Source organism: Halictus rubicundus, chromosome 15 (assembly GCF_050948215.1).
Source record: "Halictus rubicundus isolate RS-2024b chromosome 15, iyHalRubi1_principal, whole genome shotgun sequence".
NCBI lineage: Eukaryota > Metazoa > Arthropoda > Insecta > Hymenoptera > Halictidae > Halictus > Halictus rubicundus.
The window spans coordinates 10461559-10480763 of NC_135163.1; the positions used below are offsets into that span (position 1 = coordinate 10461559).

General features: G+C 35.9%; 4 protein-coding genes and 1 long non-coding RNA gene across 6 annotated transcripts; 2 read left to right on the forward strand and 3 right to left on the reverse strand.

Annotated features, from left to right (window-relative positions):
- Positions 1-533: 533 nt before the first annotated feature.
- Exp (expansion) lies at positions 534-8109 on the forward strand. Of its 2 annotated transcripts, none has more exons than XM_076800560.1 (9): positions 534-836; positions 5582-5715; positions 5796-5953; positions 6194-6425; positions 6722-6920; positions 6994-7232; positions 7358-7448; positions 7564-7782; positions 7969-8109. In XM_076800560.1, exons 2-9 carry the CDS (start codon positions 5605-5607, stop codon positions 8082-8084), a joined length of 1365 nt encoding a protein of 454 aa, XP_076656675.1. In that variant the 5' UTR covers positions 534-836; positions 5582-5604; the 3' UTR covers positions 8085-8109. The 2 variants fall into 2 exon arrangements, with proteins under 2 accessions (XP_076656675.1, XP_076656676.1); XM_076800561.1 differs by having other exon boundaries at positions 7564-7821; positions 7969-8103.
- LOC143361288 (protein SAAL1) lies at positions 7968-11337 on the reverse strand. The gene is made up of 6 exons (XM_076800562.1): positions 10720-11337; positions 10237-10392; positions 9630-9891; positions 9433-9543; positions 8996-9352; positions 7968-8894 (listed from the first exon to the last, which is right to left on the reverse strand). Exons 1-6 carry the CDS (start codon positions 10882-10884, stop codon positions 8671-8673), a joined length of 1275 nt encoding a protein of 424 aa, XP_076656677.1. The 5' UTR covers positions 10885-11337; the 3' UTR covers positions 7968-8670.
- Positions 11338-12032: 695 nt separating this feature from the next.
- On the forward strand, positions 12033-13586 carry LOC143361792 (U6 snRNA-associated Sm-like protein LSm4). Its single transcript, XM_076801446.1, has 5 exons — positions 12033-12160; positions 12240-12281; positions 12367-12465; positions 12692-12869; positions 12941-13586. The coding sequence occupies exons 1-5, from the start codon at positions 12158-12160 to the stop codon at positions 13036-13038; spliced, it is 420 nt and encodes a 139-aa protein (XP_076657561.1). The 5' UTR covers positions 12033-12157; the 3' UTR covers positions 13039-13586.
- On the reverse strand, positions 13552-18839 carry Hel25e (ATP-dependent RNA helicase 25E). The gene is made up of 11 exons (XM_076801445.1): positions 18735-18839; positions 17822-18053; positions 17328-17548; positions 16783-16966; positions 16568-16686; positions 14817-14948; positions 14572-14718; positions 14291-14428; positions 14094-14211; positions 13951-14011; positions 13552-13877 (listed from the first exon to the last, which is right to left on the reverse strand). Exons 2-10 carry the CDS (start codon positions 18021-18023, stop codon positions 13998-14000), a joined length of 1275 nt encoding a protein of 424 aa, XP_076657560.1. The 5' UTR covers positions 18024-18053; positions 18735-18839; the 3' UTR covers positions 13552-13877; positions 13951-13997.
- LOC143361794 (uncharacterized) lies at positions 14879-16446 on the reverse strand. The gene is made up of 2 exons (XR_013083521.1): positions 15385-16446; positions 14879-15283 (listed from the first exon to the last, which is right to left on the reverse strand). It is a non-coding gene; the product is annotated as an uncharacterized LOC143361794 (long non-coding RNA).
- Positions 18840-19205: the final 366 nt, after the last annotated feature.

The window sequence follows — 19205 nt, forward strand, 5'->3', positions numbered from 1 at the left end:
GAATTTAACAGCAAATGAAAACTAGAATAATAAAGCGTTAACAATAAGTAGTAAAGCGTTGTTCCAACACTTTCAAACCATCGCAAAAGTTGGCCCAATATTGACGTCATGGGGTCTATCTAGAGTCGGAGAGTCGTCCACAAGGAGGTAACCATTGCGCGTGCGCTTCCTTCGTCCTCGACTTTTCTCGAGGACAGTACATGCGTTCACCAAGTAGTGATGGGATATTGGACGGGTTTTCCCGCGCACGCGCAACGATTTTAGCAGGACGCGAATAGGGTACCTTGGTCACCCCGTATAATTTCGCAATATCTGTTTTGCTTTGAATTTGAAATATTAATGTGTAACATGTGTATTTCAATCAAATATTAATAATAACTTACCAATAATTTGTAGCCAGTTTGTCTCGTTGTCTCGTCCTGGACTCTTTCGATACTTTCCCGCCAATAATAGGACCCCACTACTTTCTCCACAATATAGACACGTTACTGCACTATAGGCGCATGCGCGAAAAACCCGTCCAATATCCCATCGCTGTCACCAAAATGGCGGCTGGGTTCTCACTCTCCAGTAGCGAAGGCTCTTTCAAAGGTGCGCCATATTAAAAAGCGACAGAAATATTTCACTGATTTTCGGATTGTTCGGTACACGTGGATTTGCATTGAAAAATTGCATTCTACGGTTCATTTTGTTTTTCGTGGTGTAGTTGATAGACTGCTCGCGTGAATTCGACGATTTCAGGAAGTGAATTATGGGTAACGGAGAAGACGCGAGTGCCTTTGACGTTTGCGAACCATATTGAAAGGCATTTCGAGGAGTTTCGTTACCAAAGAGAGGTATGCCAATTAACAAAACAATAATACGTATTTCGGTCATATTTGAATGGAGTTTAGAGCATCGTAATTATGGTAATCATTTGAATATCGTGGACGAACGTTGACCGCAATCGTAGCGGTGATTTGAATGCTGGTCCGCACGACTACTATTTCGTTATCCTGAAATTAACTATAAAAAAGATTAACATTTCAAGCGAAACCCTTTGTTGCATTCTATTATTTCAATGCTGATAATTTACTTTCATGGTTGACGAGCATTCCAGTTGGTACTGTGAGAAATTTTTCAGATTTTTTAAATAACCGCATTGCACCTAAAATGGTATATAACATATGGGATTAGTTCGTTCACATAGGCGGATGTCTTCGCCCTCGTGAATTTTTTCCGTGAAAACTTGTTTCGCATAATACGAAAACGTGAAGAGAGATGGTTTAAACGTCACGACATTGTATAGCTATTATTCGAAGATCGAAATAATATTCGAATCGTTACTTTCGTGCTTCAATCAATAAGAAATGTCAAACGCAAATAAGAAAATAATAGAAGGGTTAAAAAAATTAAATTCTATAGTAAGTTTTGGGATTATCCTCTGCTATCTAAAAATATTCCTTGCCCGAAGGTTTGAAATCATTTGATCATTTATGAAAGTGAAAGTGAGCTGGAATCGGAGAGATATTTTCATAGTAATAATAGTAGCACTGATAATGGCGGTAATATTATGTATAACGTAACCTTATGTGATAGTTTAATATATGTTTGTCAACAATTAGTTAGACTTTCTATATTTTACTGAAATATTCGATAATTTGTTGACAACAAAACTGTGCCATTTCAAGTATTATGAAATGTGCTGTAGTTTCAGAGACACGATAACGTAATTAATATTATTATTATTTTTATTATTAAAGAAAAATTGTTTATTTAACATCGCAAACCAGATGTTGATCAATGAAAGATTCGTGTTGATCGTTTCAAACTAAACACAAACATTTTTTAACGTAACGATATCGTGTGTAGGCGTATACACAAAGAGGATAATAAAAATTGATAAACAACTAAATTTGGATAATCATAAATGACTTTTCGCTCGACGTTTGTGCGAACGCTATACCGTAAATTTCGCTCGCGGAGGGAGATTTCAACGTCGTTGACTTGCACAAGCGATGTCACGAGTTTATGCGCGTACGCCTCAAGGCTGTTCACATGTTTTAATTGTCCGAATAACCCGAAACTCGTTTGAATACGCAAGTACTTTTATTCTTGTCGCGTTCGTACAATAATTTAAAAAAAATTCATTTTTATTCATTCATAGTCTTCGGAGTGTTGTTGCCTTTAATACGCTTTAATACATTTCCACCATCCGAGTTTTCCAAATTTTATCATAGCATACGTGCCTCTGCTTGCTCAAATAATTAAGTTATCAGAAATTCCTTTGAGTCATGCGTGTCCGTTTACACAATAATTTTCGCACCTTGAGTTCCTTCTGGATTACTCAACCGAATTGCACGAAATGAGCCATAGAAATTCCCTTTTCGGATCGGATGAACGATCAAGGTCGCTTAAATTTTCTCTCATCGTACGTGTCCTCTCCGAATCAACCGGAAGTTGTATACCAAACAATCCAGCTAATGAAGTCATCTTAGACCTTCTCGAGTCCAACTATTTTTACGGGTATATTTCAAGTTACACGAGTTATCCGAGTCGTCATCGTCGACGACGGGCCACTCGAAAAGTATTCGAGTACTCGGCCATCATTAATATGCATACGTGCCCGGCTGCGCGAGACGCGTACGAACTTTTAAATGGAGCTGCATTTGTATTCAATTCGTGCACGGTTTACAGCACAGGCGTTCGTTCCCTTAGAGCTCGGTCACATAAGCGTTCTTATAACGGACGTTGCAACAATTATGTACGAACGTATTCCTACGGATCTGGTCGCGCGAACCTCGAGTTCAAATCTTTTTTCCTTACGAATAGCTACTATCAGCTGCAATCATATAGAGGTGGCTTTATATCTATTATAATCAGACGTAAACGGACACGTAACTTTTGGGAAACAATTTATTGAAGTTCTTAGCAATCTGTTATACTGCGAGTACTATATTGCTCCTTCTCAAACAGATAGGAAAAATGGTCGAAATCTCTGGCAAATGAACTCACGCGCAACGTGCGCGTAGAGAGATGTTGCGGCTGCAGCAGCCTCGCAACTGCATCGGATGCGCTCGAGTGTGGCTTGCTACTCGTGTTCGCAGCGATACGGGCATTTCTAAACGCGTTCAACGAATATCGAATTCGAACATCGTCCTACATACCGTGTCCCGTAAGAAGAATCTTAGGAATTTCGTACATGGATCCGGCACGCCTAATGCGACGAGATATTTCGTGTCATCGATTGGAAAGCTAGTTTTCGTTTAACGTGAACGGAAGCGAGAGATCGGACGCTTTAACACGCTGACCCGATGATCTTTATTAAACCGTATGCAACAACGTTACATCACATTCCGTTTATTACATCTTCTTATACGATTAGTTTTGCTCTTCGGAGAGGCTTTCGACTGTGTTCGTATGCTACTTGAGAATAATTCGTGAAATTTCGACTGAACAGCGCCAAGCTACAAGCAGCAGGATTCACTTATAGTCGGTGTCTGAACAGCCGTTTCTACTGTCTCGATTTCTAGTTTCATTAATGAATGGGATGATGGATAGCTTCGATTTAATCGCGTGAAATTGCATCGCGAGAGGTTGATAAATCTGTTGCACGGTTTTTTAATACTCACTGGAACACATCCACGTGCCCCGTAATTAGAAGAGAAATCCGGGTGATTTTACGTTGAGCAATGCGGTTGAATCTCTCTGTCGTTTCAATCATGACTAATCAGGTTCAAGGTTCTCTTATCATAGATCATTGAGTTCCTCCATGCATCAGCCGCATGATTATGTAAAAGTAAATATACGATGTTTCATGCAGAAAGTTCAAGGCGACTCGAAGTAAAAGAAAAACATTTCTATACCGAGTCGTTTCCTATCAATTTAATCCGTTTAAATAGCTTTTCAATTGTTGCGGGAATATTGATTTAACAGCTATTCAACCAGAGAAAATGGAAAAGTATTGATAGGAAAACGTGCATATCTGTATTATTCAATGAGGAGTGGTTTTTCTTTTTTCACCTCGAGAGAGCTTGATACTATTCGTGGCGGTAGTAGCGGTTGATATTTAATGATATTTGAACTCGTTTCAACTGCGAGGAAGTAGTTTCGCACACCGATGCAACATTCTGCCGCGAAATCCAGTTTATTGCGCCATTAAATGACCCATTAAGACAGGCCCGTTAAAGCCCACTCGGTTCGACATATACATTCAGGTTGTAAAATAAACGTTTGACATGATAATGTTCAAATTATGTGATTCTGGTTGCCTTTCGTGCGCTGTACATTCGAGGGAGCCAATTACTTTGGGGGTGCCTATATTAATTAAGAAAGAGACATTTAAGAATAAGCATAAGTAGTACAGGCGTAGTAATTGGGTCCCTTGCCCTAACTGATAATACGCTTGTATTGTATTGAAAGAAAAAGAAAAAAGAGAAGGAAAATTATTTTTTTTCGTTTGGTTTTTTGTTGGAGGTACGGTCTGGTCGAAGAAAAATTCTCGCAATGTAACCGAGCCGAGACGATGAAAAAGGGGATTCGATTCCGCGTCGAATTTCCCTGAAACTCTTGGCTTTCACTTCTCTCCGAAGAATGCGAAGGCTGAGCGCCGGCAGAGCCGTACCAACTGCCCCCTTCACCAGTCGCAATACGTTTAGAAAATTTTTCAACGACCGAGCCACTCTCGTTGGCCCGTACGTTTCTCCCTCCCTTGCCGATCCATGGCGGCGAGAGGCTGGCCGCTTCTCCAAATGGCGAATTATTAGCGGACTCGAGGGTGTTTATGCATTTCCAGTATAAGCAAACACGCGAAATACATACAGGGTGGACCGCGAAAGTCGGCACCGCAATTTTTCGGAACAACTGTTCGATCTTTCCAAGCATTCTCGGAACGAAGAATTTTACATCGGATCAAATTGCAAAACTCCCTGCCCGATTTTGAAAATGAATCAATTATATTATAGTCACCATCATTTTCTGCTTTCGTCTCTCAATGTTTTACAAGCTGGTATCATTAATATAGGGACGGTAATTGGCACCCCCACAGTAATTGAGTTACTTACTTTAACCATATGAGCGAAATAAATTCAGTGTATGTTCTCGAAAAAGGGTAATAAAAATTGAAATTTCTATCGATAAAAGTTTCCGAGAAGAAGTGAATGGATCTAGGAACCGGATCATTTTGAAGGAAAAAGAAATATCACGGGCTACCCGTGTCGCAGAAAAGTTGCACAGTGAAAGTATGGGCAGTTTCAGTTTACCAGAAAAATTGAAATTATTTCCAGATAGACACTGTTACATAACGACGGCAACTTTCGATCGAAAAGGCATAAATCTTTGCCGCGGACTCATTGATCGGCGATTACGACTGCGTTCGTATCTAATGATCGTAATCGACAGTCATTGAAGTATCGGGAAAACAAGATTTCCTTAGTGTCTCGACTAAGATTGATTAAACTCTTCCCTTTTGAACGTGCAGCATCTCTTCCGGTTGCGGATATTTTCTCGGAATGTCTATCTTCCGTTTGAAATTGCGGATCTGTGACGTCGGACTAAATCATGAGGAAATATTTATTTAGAAAATACTTTTCTTCCGATGCAGGTTGACCATCTTCGGGTGGAAAAATGGTATCGAGACGGAAAATTCTGTCTCGATCGAGGGACAACCTTGTCGAATCACAGTACGAGGACCAGGACGAAGAGGACGTGTGGTTTAATCTCGACAAACTATACAAGGTGAACGATTAAAATTGTTTGCCCATTCATTTCTTCTACAGTCCGTAGTAGTACGTAATACGTTGTCACTTTCGTTTCAGGATCACATTCAAGAAGTGCTGCACAAATGGAATCAGATCGACGACGAAATTTGGGCCAAGGTGATCGTTTTCGAAAGGAATCGAAGGGTAGCAAAAGCCTACGCCAGGGCACCAGTTCTCACGATTAACGGATCGAACGACGGATTCGATGGATTCAGGTGAAACTATATGATTCATCCGAGACAAAATATCTACTAACAAAATCGAAAGTGAAGGTGAAATTATTTCCCTTTCTCTTATTTTGAGGTACTTCAACTGCGAAAAAGGAAGGAGACGAGTACCTAGTATTTAGCGTAGAAACGTACCATATGCAAAGTAGACTCCCGTATAACTTAAGAAGACTGTACGGATTTCTATGTATATGAATTCGGTAAACGTGTTCGTTTTTGAACATTTAGGATAGGGCTATGCGGCTTCGAGAACCCGATGAGAGACGTGAAAACGGAGGAGGCGAAAAAGCACATAAATCAAGGTGTAAAAATCAAGATGGACGAGCAGGGAAATATCTTAATAAAAAGACTGTGTAAAAATAACGTTTACATAAAGCCGACAAGTCAGGAAGACAACGCAATTGGAGCAGAAATCGCACGGAATTCGCAAGGAGCGTTAGAACACGAGAAGCCAGGGAAAGTAAGCATTCTACGACTTTGCGTCGTTCCTACTTGCGCGCCATTTTTTATTAGTTTTTTCTTTTGAAACTTTTATGATCCGTGAAATTATCCTCCACTTACAATAACAATAAGAATTCCCAGTGTCGTAATGTTTTCCTTCGCGAAGAAAGTTCGGAGAACTGGACTGTAATAATTGCCATTTCACTTATTATTACTTTCATCGTTGTCGTTTTTGTTGCAATTGTTCCTCTTTCTTGGAACGCTTTGTTTCTTACTTTATGTTTTATACTAAATTTTATTTTTTTTTTGTACTAGGTGTTCGACATGAACAAATTTCAAACGAACCTGTCCCGAGAAAATCGAAAGGTTTATCCCGACAGAAAGAGACTGGAAATGCAATGTCTGAGTGCTATCGTTTTCGTCAGAACCGAAGCAGACCTCCTTCAATGTCCCGTTTGGGTTCTTATTGTTAATGTCGTTGGTCTGGACATGTTAAAATCCAAGTTTCCACCAAGTACAATACCAAAACGCCATTATTTCATTTTTGTAATTTTTCTTCCTCGATTTATTAATATTCTGTAAATTAGTTTTAGCACTGCAAAGGCCTGTAGACATAAAGAACAGACCTAGGATACCGATTCCCGATGAAGATCCTTACAGCGTAGCTGGAGTATCATCGTCCATAGGAATCTCGGAGGTTTTCCAGCAGGATCGAGAAGCTCGCGAACAGATCTACGCTCAATCGACGAGTATTAGACAAAGAAGAGGTGAAAGACCACCAAAACTGCCACCCAGAGAGAATCTCTACAGCCACGATATACCTAAAGTACTTTATTTCTTTTTTTATGCTTGTAGTTGTGAAATTATAAACTGTAGCATTTGTTGGTAGAAGATTAGGGAAATCAACGTTCAAAGATAGATAGAGTAGTAATTCTTACTTTTAAATTTTAGCCCGATTATGACGACATAGAAGATGACTATGCCAGAAAACCAGTCATAGCGAACGATGAAAAAAGAAGAGGCGATGATAAGAAAAAATACGGTAATGTTCACCAAATTTGTTAATTTATTCTGTTAAAGAATAAGGAATTATACATGTAAGTACAGTAATTTGATTGAGTATATACAATTGAAAACACATCATTGTTCATTTGCAGACGATCCGTATTATTGCGGATTACGAGCTCGTGTTCCTAACTTCGTTAAAATGGCAAAGAATAGTAAAGTCTCGACGAGAGGCTACTCCAGACCCCCACAGGCACCCACTTACGCTGCCACAGGATATGCGAGCAGCCAGTCTTCTCAAATCTATGGCCATTTACCTGGGAATCGTCCGCCAATTATGTACCATGCAAGAAGTTTTGAAAGTGGACTTGGTACGACGCTTTTTATGAAATAGTTTAACATATTTCTTGGTAGTCTTCACCTAATGAAACATAATTTTGCTAGATTATTAGGATTTAAGCTTTCATGTTGGCAACGGTAGTGTTCTAGATGTTTACTTAGAATAATTATCAGCTAAGCGGTTGGTATAAATATTAATACAATTCGTTGGTTTACAGACTCTGATGGTAGAAACGAATCACCATACAATCATATATATGGAAGATTTCCATTACCGACTAGAGGTGTAATGCCTCCTCAGCCTAGAGCAATGTACATCGGAGAATGGGATTAAGAGTGAAAGTAATTGAACAAAAGGAAGCGTATAAATGAATTGACCAGGGATTGATCCAGGACTGATCCAGGGACAAAAGAAGAGAACGTTGTCAAAACATCATGTAATAAGAACAAGTAGAAGAAACTCATAGGTCAAGTATATTAAAACAAGAGAATAGAAGAAAACAAAAAAAGGGAGAACTAATCTTCCGTTTGTACCTATAAACTGTATATTGTTAATGTACTACATAAAATACTCAAATTTTTATCGCAATAAAATTGTAAAACAATGTGTACTTTTATTTACGAACCTTTTTAATAGAGAAATATAAAAATATTCTAATTAGAAGTACAGTAAAAATTTGTTAATGCAAACGCAGAGCACAACGATATAAAACACAATACAGAAGATCGTATAAAACGTGATGTCATTTGTAACATATTGCAAGATTTGTATATAGTTAGAAAAAGAATATTTTACTTGTAAAGATTAAAAAATGTTTTGAAATAATTCAAGAATTTGTTCTTGTCCTTTTCCCTGAAGATAATATCAAATGTTTATTGCCTACGGTAATTCAAAAATTAACTTATTACGGACATTACTCTTATTGATTCGATAATCCATCTGCAACACTGTTAAATTTCTCTTCAGGAATTTTTGATTTTAAAAAATTTATTGCATGCTCTACAACTGGCTTGTCATGTGTTTTCAAGATTTTTATAATCTCATCCGCTGTGGAAATCTTTGCTATTTCGACCCAATAGCCCTCAAGATACTTTAATAATTCTTCCATCGTTTCTTCGGAGTCCTCTTCTTCTTCTTTCATTGCTGGAAGTTTTTACAAAATTTATATACAAGCTCTATTAACGGAATAATAGTTTCTAAATTTTTAGTTAAGCTTCAGAATCTGTTTCGTATAAATTATTCACCTGTGCTAATGCTGCAAATAATTCTAAGAATTGTGTCATTTATATCTACTGTAGAGTCTGCTCTTAAAAATCCTTTCCACCGAAAATCGAGAATCATTTCGGCACATCTATGGACACAAGAGGCCTTCGTCTCGTCTAGGGGAAAGAGATTCCATGGGTCGATAAAATTTGACAAAATTCTCCGTGGAATTTCTACTGTTCGTGTAAGATTGTCATCTTGCAAAATTTCTTGATGTATTTGGGGTCCTTTTCGAAGATTGGAGAACAACTCTAACCAATCTTCAAGATATTTTAAAATGGAAGCTGAATAGGAAGCTTCATCTTGAGGAAGAACTTCTTCAAATGATTCTAACATGCCTGAAAGTTTTTTATTAAAAAAAGAATAACGTAACTCATTTTCTTAAAGTATAATTTAAAAATGTGTGATAATTTTATACCTGAAAGAAAACTAGATGCTTCAAAAAGTTCGTCCAATAATGTTTTTCCATTTGGAAGATCAATTTCTGCTAAAGAACGTAGGAAGCTTGTTGTTGCCATTAGAAGTTCCTCTGTAATAAATTATTAGGCAATCAGTAACAAATTCAAAACTTATTGAACATTAATTTTAATACTAATGATTAATAGTAATACATACCATTTGTAGAACTTTTTAAAATAAAAGGGATTACTTCCCTCAAGTAGGTAGAATTTCTTAAACTTATTCTCCATTGCGAATCCGGATTACTTTGAATGCTCCAAAGTGCAGAGCGTAACAATCGAAGAATTTGTACCAATGTAGCACTATCTTCAGAAAAAAGATGCCGAAGAATTGTTTCAAGAAGTTCTTCTTTAGTTCCTAATATATCGAGTGCAGAAGGTTCGCAAGTCATATTTCCAATTATTCCCAGAATTATTTCCTATAAATAAAATAAACCATAATAATTAGTATTGAAAAAAAAATAATTGCACTTGCAACAAAAAAGTTAAAGTTACAGTTATTCATTATATTTGAATATTATTTAACTCTATTTGAAAAGTTAAAAAGCAGTTTGTTTAAAATTTCATGTAGAAGAAAAAAAATATTTTTGTGTAAAAAAGGCAACATTATTCATATTAGATTTATTTAGCATAAAGTGGTAAATACTTTGAAAGGAATCAGTGTACCAGGAGGATTTTGTGGAATTAACTCATGAAATTTTTTGTGACCATTTTATTGAATAAATAAAATACACTAGGCAGACTAATCTTGAAATAAATTGTACCGTTAATCTTGGCTCTTCGGAAGATTTTAATGAGAACTCTGCAATTTGAAAAAAATCATTGTCCAAAAGGAATTGAACAATGTCTTTATCAGTAGTTATATCCCACAGTGTGCAGAGATCATTTTCCAGTTTCTCATTCCAACCATTTTCAGGAACCTTTAACATAATATTAACATAAAGCCTTGTAAATATTCTTAAGATATTATTTTACAAAACATTAATGTGAATTGTTAAATATGTTATGACAAACTTATTCTGTAGATGTTTCATAGGAATGAAGTAAAGGAATCTTTTAATGATCTGTAATGTATTTTATTAAGTTAGAAGACCAAGAACAGATGCTAATATTAATTGTGCTACAGTGTTTGAATCAATCTGATCCTCTGAGTGATATTTAAGTTTCCCTTCCTTGTAAAATAAATGGGTCAACCAAAACATGATAACTAGGATTGCAGACTGTGGATCAAAAAGTTTCATTATTACCTTCGATGTCGAAAGCAAAGTATTGATTATCCATTTGCCACTAAAAAGGGTACTTCCTACGGTATCCCCTTTCAATTTTTCAATTTCACTTTCTTCGATATCCTGAGCTTCCAAAACGACATTCGGTTCCACTTTATCGTTCTCGTTCTCTTGAACGTCGCTCATTTTTCGTATACACGAGAACACTACTTTTTCTTATAGATACTTCCGAAAAATTGTTATCGAAACTATGAAATAATCATCTAATCTAACAGAAATATAGAATAACCGTTAAGCGAGTTTACGAATACAAAATCCTTTGACGGATTATTCGCGAATTTTCAGTTCGAACTTGGTACAGCTGATTAGTGTAAACGAAGATAACCTAACCTTTCTCAATTCGAATCGTTAGTTTAGCTTCCGTCCTTTTAGGACCTATTTTTCAAATATTCGTGTAATTAAATGCATCATTTGTGAAAAGTATTTTTTATTTTAGTTTCTCTCGTGTTTTGAAGAGATTATTTTGGAAATTCAAAATTATATCGATAGCTGTATATCGGAATCGATATTCATCGATATAATTGGTACTTCGATTACAGTAATCGATTCAGACTCGAAACATGTACGGCATAAGGTGATTGGTCTACTACTATAGCTTGTCTGTTGTACAAGCAGAGAGGAAATCAGAGTTTACTCACACTTGACCCCACTTTTCTGCATCATCTTTTTAGCCTGACACTAAAATCCCGGGCGTGAGCACTCTCATTTCCTCTCTGTCAATATTCAACCACTAAAGAACAGAACAAGTGATTCTTGCCGATATACCCATAAGTGGTAGTGCAATAAGCGGCAGGAATCATCTGCTCCTGAAAATCTAAAAACAGCGCCACTAGACCGTAGCGGCAGAAAGCTCAAACTGTTAGCCAAACTTTACCGACCGAGTAACCGGTATCGGGCCTAGCGCCATCTGGCGGTGGAAACCCGAAAACTAATCGGCTACAAGCTTGGGCGTTTCGCCACTATGAGGTAATGGCGCTGTTGGCAGATTTTGCCGGAAGGTGTACGTGGCGCCACCCAGCGATAGAATCCTGAACACTAATCGGCTACAAGCTTGGGCGTTTCGCCACTACGAGGTAATGGCGCTGTTTGCAGATTTTGCCGGAAGGTGTACGTGGCGCCACCCAGCGATAGAATCCTGAACACTAATCGGCTACAAGCTTGGGCGTTTCGCCACTACGAGGTAATGGCGCTGTTTGCAGATTTTGCCGGAAGGTGTACGTGGCGCCACCCAGCGATAGAATCCTGAACACTACCGGGGACACTAAAATCCCGGGCGTTTTTATGTAGTTGGTCACTCTGAACACTCTGATTACAAAAGCATTGCCGACGATTTGTTTTGTGTATTTAGATCGTGTCATCGTGTGGTGTTTAGATATACATACGTCAAATTATTAAAAACATGGTATGTTTAAAAATTAGTTTACGGGGAAAGGTATTTTAATACTAGAATTGTTTGTTAAATATATAATATCCTTTTTCAGTTACCATTGTCATTGTTAAGAACAGCACAAAATCATCCCATGGTATGTTTCCAATTTCAGAAAAAGGAATATACTTGAAGTACATGTACATGTATCTGTATAAATAACTTAATGTCATATTTTACAGCTTGTTGAGTTGAAAAATGGAGAAACATATAACGGACATTTAGTTAGCTGTGATAGTTGGATGAACATAAACCTTAGAGAGGTTATATGCACGTCTAGGGTATAGTATAATTATTTTCTGAACGTAGTAATGTTATAATGAGAAGTACGAAAAATATAATAAAACTTTAAGAATAAGTAAGAATATAATTAAAACTTTTGTAGAATTTCATTCTTTTGTATTTTATAAAAACATTGAAAATACAAATTTGTATAAACATCTACAGATCAACTCGTAAAAGTTTTACAAACATTTATTCGAATAATTTACATAATATGTGATTTAGGATGGTGACAAATTCTGGAGGATGCCAGAATGTTACATTAGAGGCAGTACAATCAAGTATCTAAGAATACCTGATGAAGTTATAGATATGGTAAAAGAAGATGTTCAAATGAAATCACGGGGTCGTGGAGAAATGAAAGGAAGAGGACAAAATCAAAGAGGACGTGGAAGCGGGAGAGGTACGACTGCTGTTTTATACAATTCTGCTTGGTTCATGCTATGCATGTTCTTACTTCATTATTTCTTATAGGTACTTTTGGTCGTGGTGGAAGAGGCCCTGCACCTCTTGGTCGTGGGGGAGGTAATCCTGGTGGAAATAAACCACAAAATAAAACAAGGACTAAATAAAACTAAATCGTGTTACTCTTTTAGTGTAATTTAATTAATTAATAGATATACCTTCGGGTACTTTATTTTTACATCCTCAAAAAAAAAAAAAATACAAACCCATTGTAAACTACTATCTGTGGCTGTAAAGAAGGCACAAGGGCAAGAGGAGACTCTACCTGTTCGTATAATTTGATTCACTGACATTGTCACTTCGACCAATAGCAAAGTTGTGTATACCTAACGACCAATCAGATCCGCATTCCTTCCAGCTGCCTTTACAGTCACGGACGACGTCAAAATTTAATAATCATTTATGCGCAGTAGATGCTACCATATAGAAAGACACAAAATAGATGAATTAATTTTATTTTCAAATTAATCAAATGCATAAATATCGCAAGGTGTATTTACAATTAGGTTCAATAAAGTGAATGAACTGTTAATTATCACACAATCATTTGTATCAAATCAATTTTTGAATCTGTACCCGATAAATATTATATTGGGACCATATTAACAAGATTGAAAGTGTAATAAATACTACGCTAAATCTTAGTAAAAAAAAAGAGAATTATTTATTTCATTTACACATACAATGTACTCCTTTAATTCTATTATACACATTCCTTACTTACTAATCATGGAATTAAAATTAATTAGTATTTTACAGTGACAACATGAATTATTTATTGTAGGTTTAAAAGAATAATTCAGCCATTATAATTCGTTTTTGAGTCATTTTTTCTTGCAGCTTGTCAGATCAATGAAATGAAAATTGTATATAGATACAAAACGTGACTTATACTCAACTTGAATACACAATGACAAGTGTGTAGAATGTAATGGTTTGTTTAAATCTATAACAAAAAAAGGTATTAAATATCGAAGTAAGAAATTCACACCACAATATATGAAGGTGATTTTATTTACCTTAAGTGAGGATTTGAAAGTTTATATGTCAGGAATTGGAATTTGATTTATCGTCCTTCAACTAAAAAAAAAAACGGAAGCAATACATTAGTCGTAGAATTTAAACGTGCCTTTCGAATTGTTAAATTAGTACATAAACTTACTGTATGAAGCCAGATCTATTTCGTCTGGCAGTTCTGTAATATTTACATCAAATCTTTCCTGGACATCATTTAATATTTTAGCATCACTTTCGTCGCTTACTAACGTAATAGCCAAGCCCTGCACAGAATAACAAGTCATTAGTAATATCAAAATAAATTTGAAATTGAAAACTATTGGATTTATTGAGAATATTAACCTTTGTACCAAAACGCCCAGCTCTGGCTACTCTGTGAAGATATGTATCGGAATCTTCTGGCATGTCGTAATTAAATACTATGTTTACACGTTCAATATCCATACCGCGTCCAAACAAATTTGTAGCTACGAGAATTCGCTAAAAAAGAAAGAGAGAGATGAACTGTTGCCCATAAACGATTACATTTGGATATTATTTATGCAATACTGATATTAATAGAAATTTAACAATAATTTCAACAGATGATAATACTTCATTGCATACATCAGTTGAATGCTTACTTTTTGGAAGTCTTTGAATTGCTGGTATCTGGATAATCGCTCCTCTTGTGTCATGCCTCTGTGTATTCCAATAGCAGGGAAATTTTGTTCTGTTAAAAGTTGCGCCAAAGCCATACACCTTTGTACAGATTTTACAAAGATAACAACCTATAGAATAATTCATTTACAAATGGTTTATATTAATTTGACAAACGTAAAACGTTCTGAAGAAACAACAGAACTTTGATTCATTCCATTAAACAAACCTGATTGAATTCAAGAACGTCTAATAACTCAAACAGCTTCTTATTCTTTTCATTCTCCTTAAGTTTCACGTAATGTTGTTGTAGACCATGCAACGTGAGTTTAGCTTCATCATCCACATAGACTTCCATGGGCTACACAAAGAATGTATTTTACAAGATTACCTATTTTACCCTAACAACTGTCATACCGTGATAAATTTTAGACTCAATAAAAAAATTTCCTTTTGTCCATTCTAGTATACTCAAAAACAATCTTTAGTTTTTATTAAAGTTGAAAAATATACTGTAAGAGTTATTAAAAATTTAGAGTTATTAAGAAAAAGAAACTTTGGACATGTAAAATAAACAGCTACATAAATAATAAACTAAAGAATGAATCAAATGATGCAAAGGTGTAGTAGAATTGATATTCGATTAATGTCCCAATTTCTCCCGCTTCCTTGATAATGACACTTTTTTGTCAGTAACTATAAAAGAAAACGTTATTAGATACTTTGGAGAACTTCCCGCTCGAGCTCTCATTTTTGCAATTATTTTGTCGATCGGATTATCATTACTGGTTACATACGGTCCGGCGACTTCCATCTCTGGGTAGTGCCAACAATGAAAACTCAGCAGTCACCCCAACAGAAATAAGATGGCGCACCCATGAATGTTCTGTGTCACACATCCGCTGGCCACTCGATACCAAACCTCTTCTCCCAACATTCTGGTACATTCAAAATGTATGCCCAGAATTTGCCACGATTATTCTTGGTATGCCCGGTATATCACAAAACTTTAAGGCTTCTGGGATTCTCTAACATCGCGACTTAATTAGCTCATGATTATGGCATGTGCATTTCACGTATAGATGACCACGATCAAACTATGTATTTTAACACTTCCATTGCTGTCCAATTTCTCACTCCTACTACTCAAATTACTGACCCTCCACGAAACTTTTTTTTTTCTTTAAATATCAAAACAACGTTGCTTTCAATTATAATAACAGGAATGCTAATTAATTTCTAGACATAGATCCCACTTAATTGCAGCAACATTGGCAAATTGCTGGATCCTAACTAACACCCCAGATTCCCCTGAATCCTCTTGCATCTTCTTTCTTGCGCTCTTCTGTCTTCAGGTTGTCTTGAAGTCTTCTTAGCCCCCCACCCAATTCAAAGAGTGCTGCCGTGCTCTAACACATTTGAAAAATCTATCCCTCCCTTGCGCCTGCCTCAACATTTTCCCGTTACAAACAACTGAAATTTGTTTTTCACCCACCCGTCCCAACAGACATAATGCTCCAGACATTTCGTGTAGAACGATATATCGAACTTTGGCAATTTCAATGTGCAGCAGACAATTAAAATATTTGAATATCTCGCAGATCAGAATTAAATAAAATCGTTTTCAAAACATTGCCAACTTGTCATCTTGATTAACTTGACAAACGACACTAACTGAAGATTTTTCATTCCTTTTTTTACGAGCATATCTCATCCAGTAAACGGAGGGAAACTTTCGAGCAGTAACTTATTACTGCTTAAAGTTGTGGAACTTGATTTTGCAAAATCCAAAGACATTCAGGGACTTATTCGTGATTGAATTCTGTCACTTCTTCAAAGTGGCGTCTAACTAGCCTAACCCGCGGGTGCGCCGTCAACAATATTTAGAGTATGGTCAGAGACTTGTCCTGGGTATGAATACAGGGCCAACGAAGTAGGAGCAATCGAAGATCGAAGTGAAGAGGAAGATTGGTTAATTACATCTTGCATAAATTTCTTGCAGACAGGACGTATCTCCTTGGATAACGTAGCGCTGAACATCATAACTTGCTTGCTGTGCGGTGTGCTTCTAAATATTTCCTGTACATCCCTACGCATATCTGTAAATGAAAATGGAGACGTTTACTTAATAAGAACTTTTCTACAGTTACTAGATATGATAATCAAACCGGAAAATGTATCAAGCTTATAATTACCTAGGAGTTCAAGCATTTTATCACACTCGTCAAGTATAAAATGTTTCAGATGTTTCAAGTTCAATTTCTTATTTCGTACAAGGGCGAGGATACGACCCGGAGTTCCCACGACAATATGAGGACATGTGTTCTTCAAAACTTCTTCATCCTTTTGAATTGGCAAACCACCGAAAAATACTCCCACCTATAATTCCACAAAACAGATATTGTATTACATAACTGCGTTATTTTCAAATACTCTTGTCAGTATAGTTAATATACAAATCTTCGTCAGTGGTGGATGGTAGTAATGAAGATGTCATCATTATTTGCTATGATAGGGTTTTCATCATGTGAAGATTTGTTAATGTTAACTTAACCAACATACTGTAATATAGAGGGTTAATCTCGTAACATGACATAGAGTGCTACTATCTGGTCTTTTTACAGCACTGTATGTTCCTCTACAAACCATGCAAAATTTGTTTGAAGAATTGTTTCGCACAACAAATGTTACGAGATTCACTCTGTATATGTGTGTATATATATATATATATATAGCTTACCTTTACATGGGGCATATATTTGCTAAATCTTTCATATTCTTTGCTAATTTGGAAAGCGAGTTCTCTTGTGTGGCACATAACAAGAACATAAACTTGGTTCTCTGTTAATTCCAATTGTTGCAATGTAGCTAATACAAATACTGCAGTCTTTCCCATACCAGATTTTGCTTGGCACAATATATCCATACCGAGCACTGCTTGTGGAATGCACTCATGTTGTACTGCAAATAATTTTTATACTCTGTTAACTAGGTTCTCTTTTAAATAGAATACTGTATGTCATTTTATAATTAAATATCAGTTGAATTATAAGACATATCTCATTCATATTGAATCAGTTGTCCCTATCTACTATCATCATTTTATTTATCAACATATATATAATACAATATATAATAGCTGCAACATATATATAATAGCCATGGTATATATTTCTGTTATCTTCATTTTTAAATAAGACACAACGTTTTGTTATAGTCTTGAATATAGTTTACCTTCAGAAGGATGTTCAAAACCACAATCAACAATAGCACGTAATATTTCCGGTTTAAGAAGAAAATCTCTAAATCCACTACTGTGAATAGATACGTATGTGCCTTTAACTTCTTTCTTAGTGGGTATATCCCCACTTCCATCAACTACTTGTTCAGTTTGTTCCTCATCTTCATAATCCAAAAGATCATCATTGTCCGCCATTTTTATACGTGTATGTATATCAGGTTGCACCTGTAGGTTTTAGAGTAGCATTATAAAAATTAACAATTTCTCTTATTTTTTGAACATTCTACAATTTTAATATGTAAAATATATGGTAAAAGTATTGTGCATTAATAAATTTTTTGGTATACTTGTATGAAAATTTCTCTCAATTTTCTAACAATGTAACTAACTTTGCTAAAATATTAATACGAGAACCGATCATTCGTGTACTTTTCTATTATAAATTCAAAATTTCTTGGAGCACACGAAATAAATGACCAAAGCGCCTGCTTGTAACGGTAACGATTTTTGTGGGAACTGTACACGTAACGTAACCGCCATTTTAGTGACGCTATGTTGTTTGCCGCAAGGAAAAACGTATCTAACTGAAATAACTGAAATACTAACAATTTCGCTTTGCTACTATAGATTTCATTCGTAAATTACAACGCGGAGAATATATATAAACGAACAACAACAACTTGTACTATTTATAAATCGAAAATGTGACCGTGTAGTGTGTAACGTTGCACGTCTATTAAAGAAACACTTGCGCACGATTTAATTTTAAGAATGTAATACAGCCAAAAGCGAAAATATTAATTATTATCGGTACTTCGGTATATTTCGCATTCAATTAAGTATATTTTCGAAATGGATTGATTCTCAATGAATAATTAATGATGGATTACAAACGATCGGACTTACCTCTGAACACAACTTCGACGAACTGACGCTGCCGTTACAATACCAGCACGTATGCCTCAACGTCCCGTAACTGTATTCCGGAAGAATGGTGCTGCTATCTATAAAATAGTGTATCATAATACCAGAAAAATAAGAAACAAAATATTGTATAAAAAATATTTTTAAATGTACCATTATTTAAATATTAACACTTGGAAAATTATATTCAGTTGTAAATAGTTATTAGTAAACAAAAAAACATTAATTTTGGCTATTTGCGTAATTATAACTTCGTCATGTATATTGCAATTTAAGGAATTCCGGATGTAATATTTAGGCTAAATTACCGCTTTTTACATATCAAAGCAGAATAAAATGAGTAGGTATTGTCACAGTCGACTCTAGTACAGTCGGCTGTGCTTCAGCATGGCTAGTACTAGAGTAAGCTGTAACCATATATGAAATTTTATAATCATAGCAGTTTCAATGTTT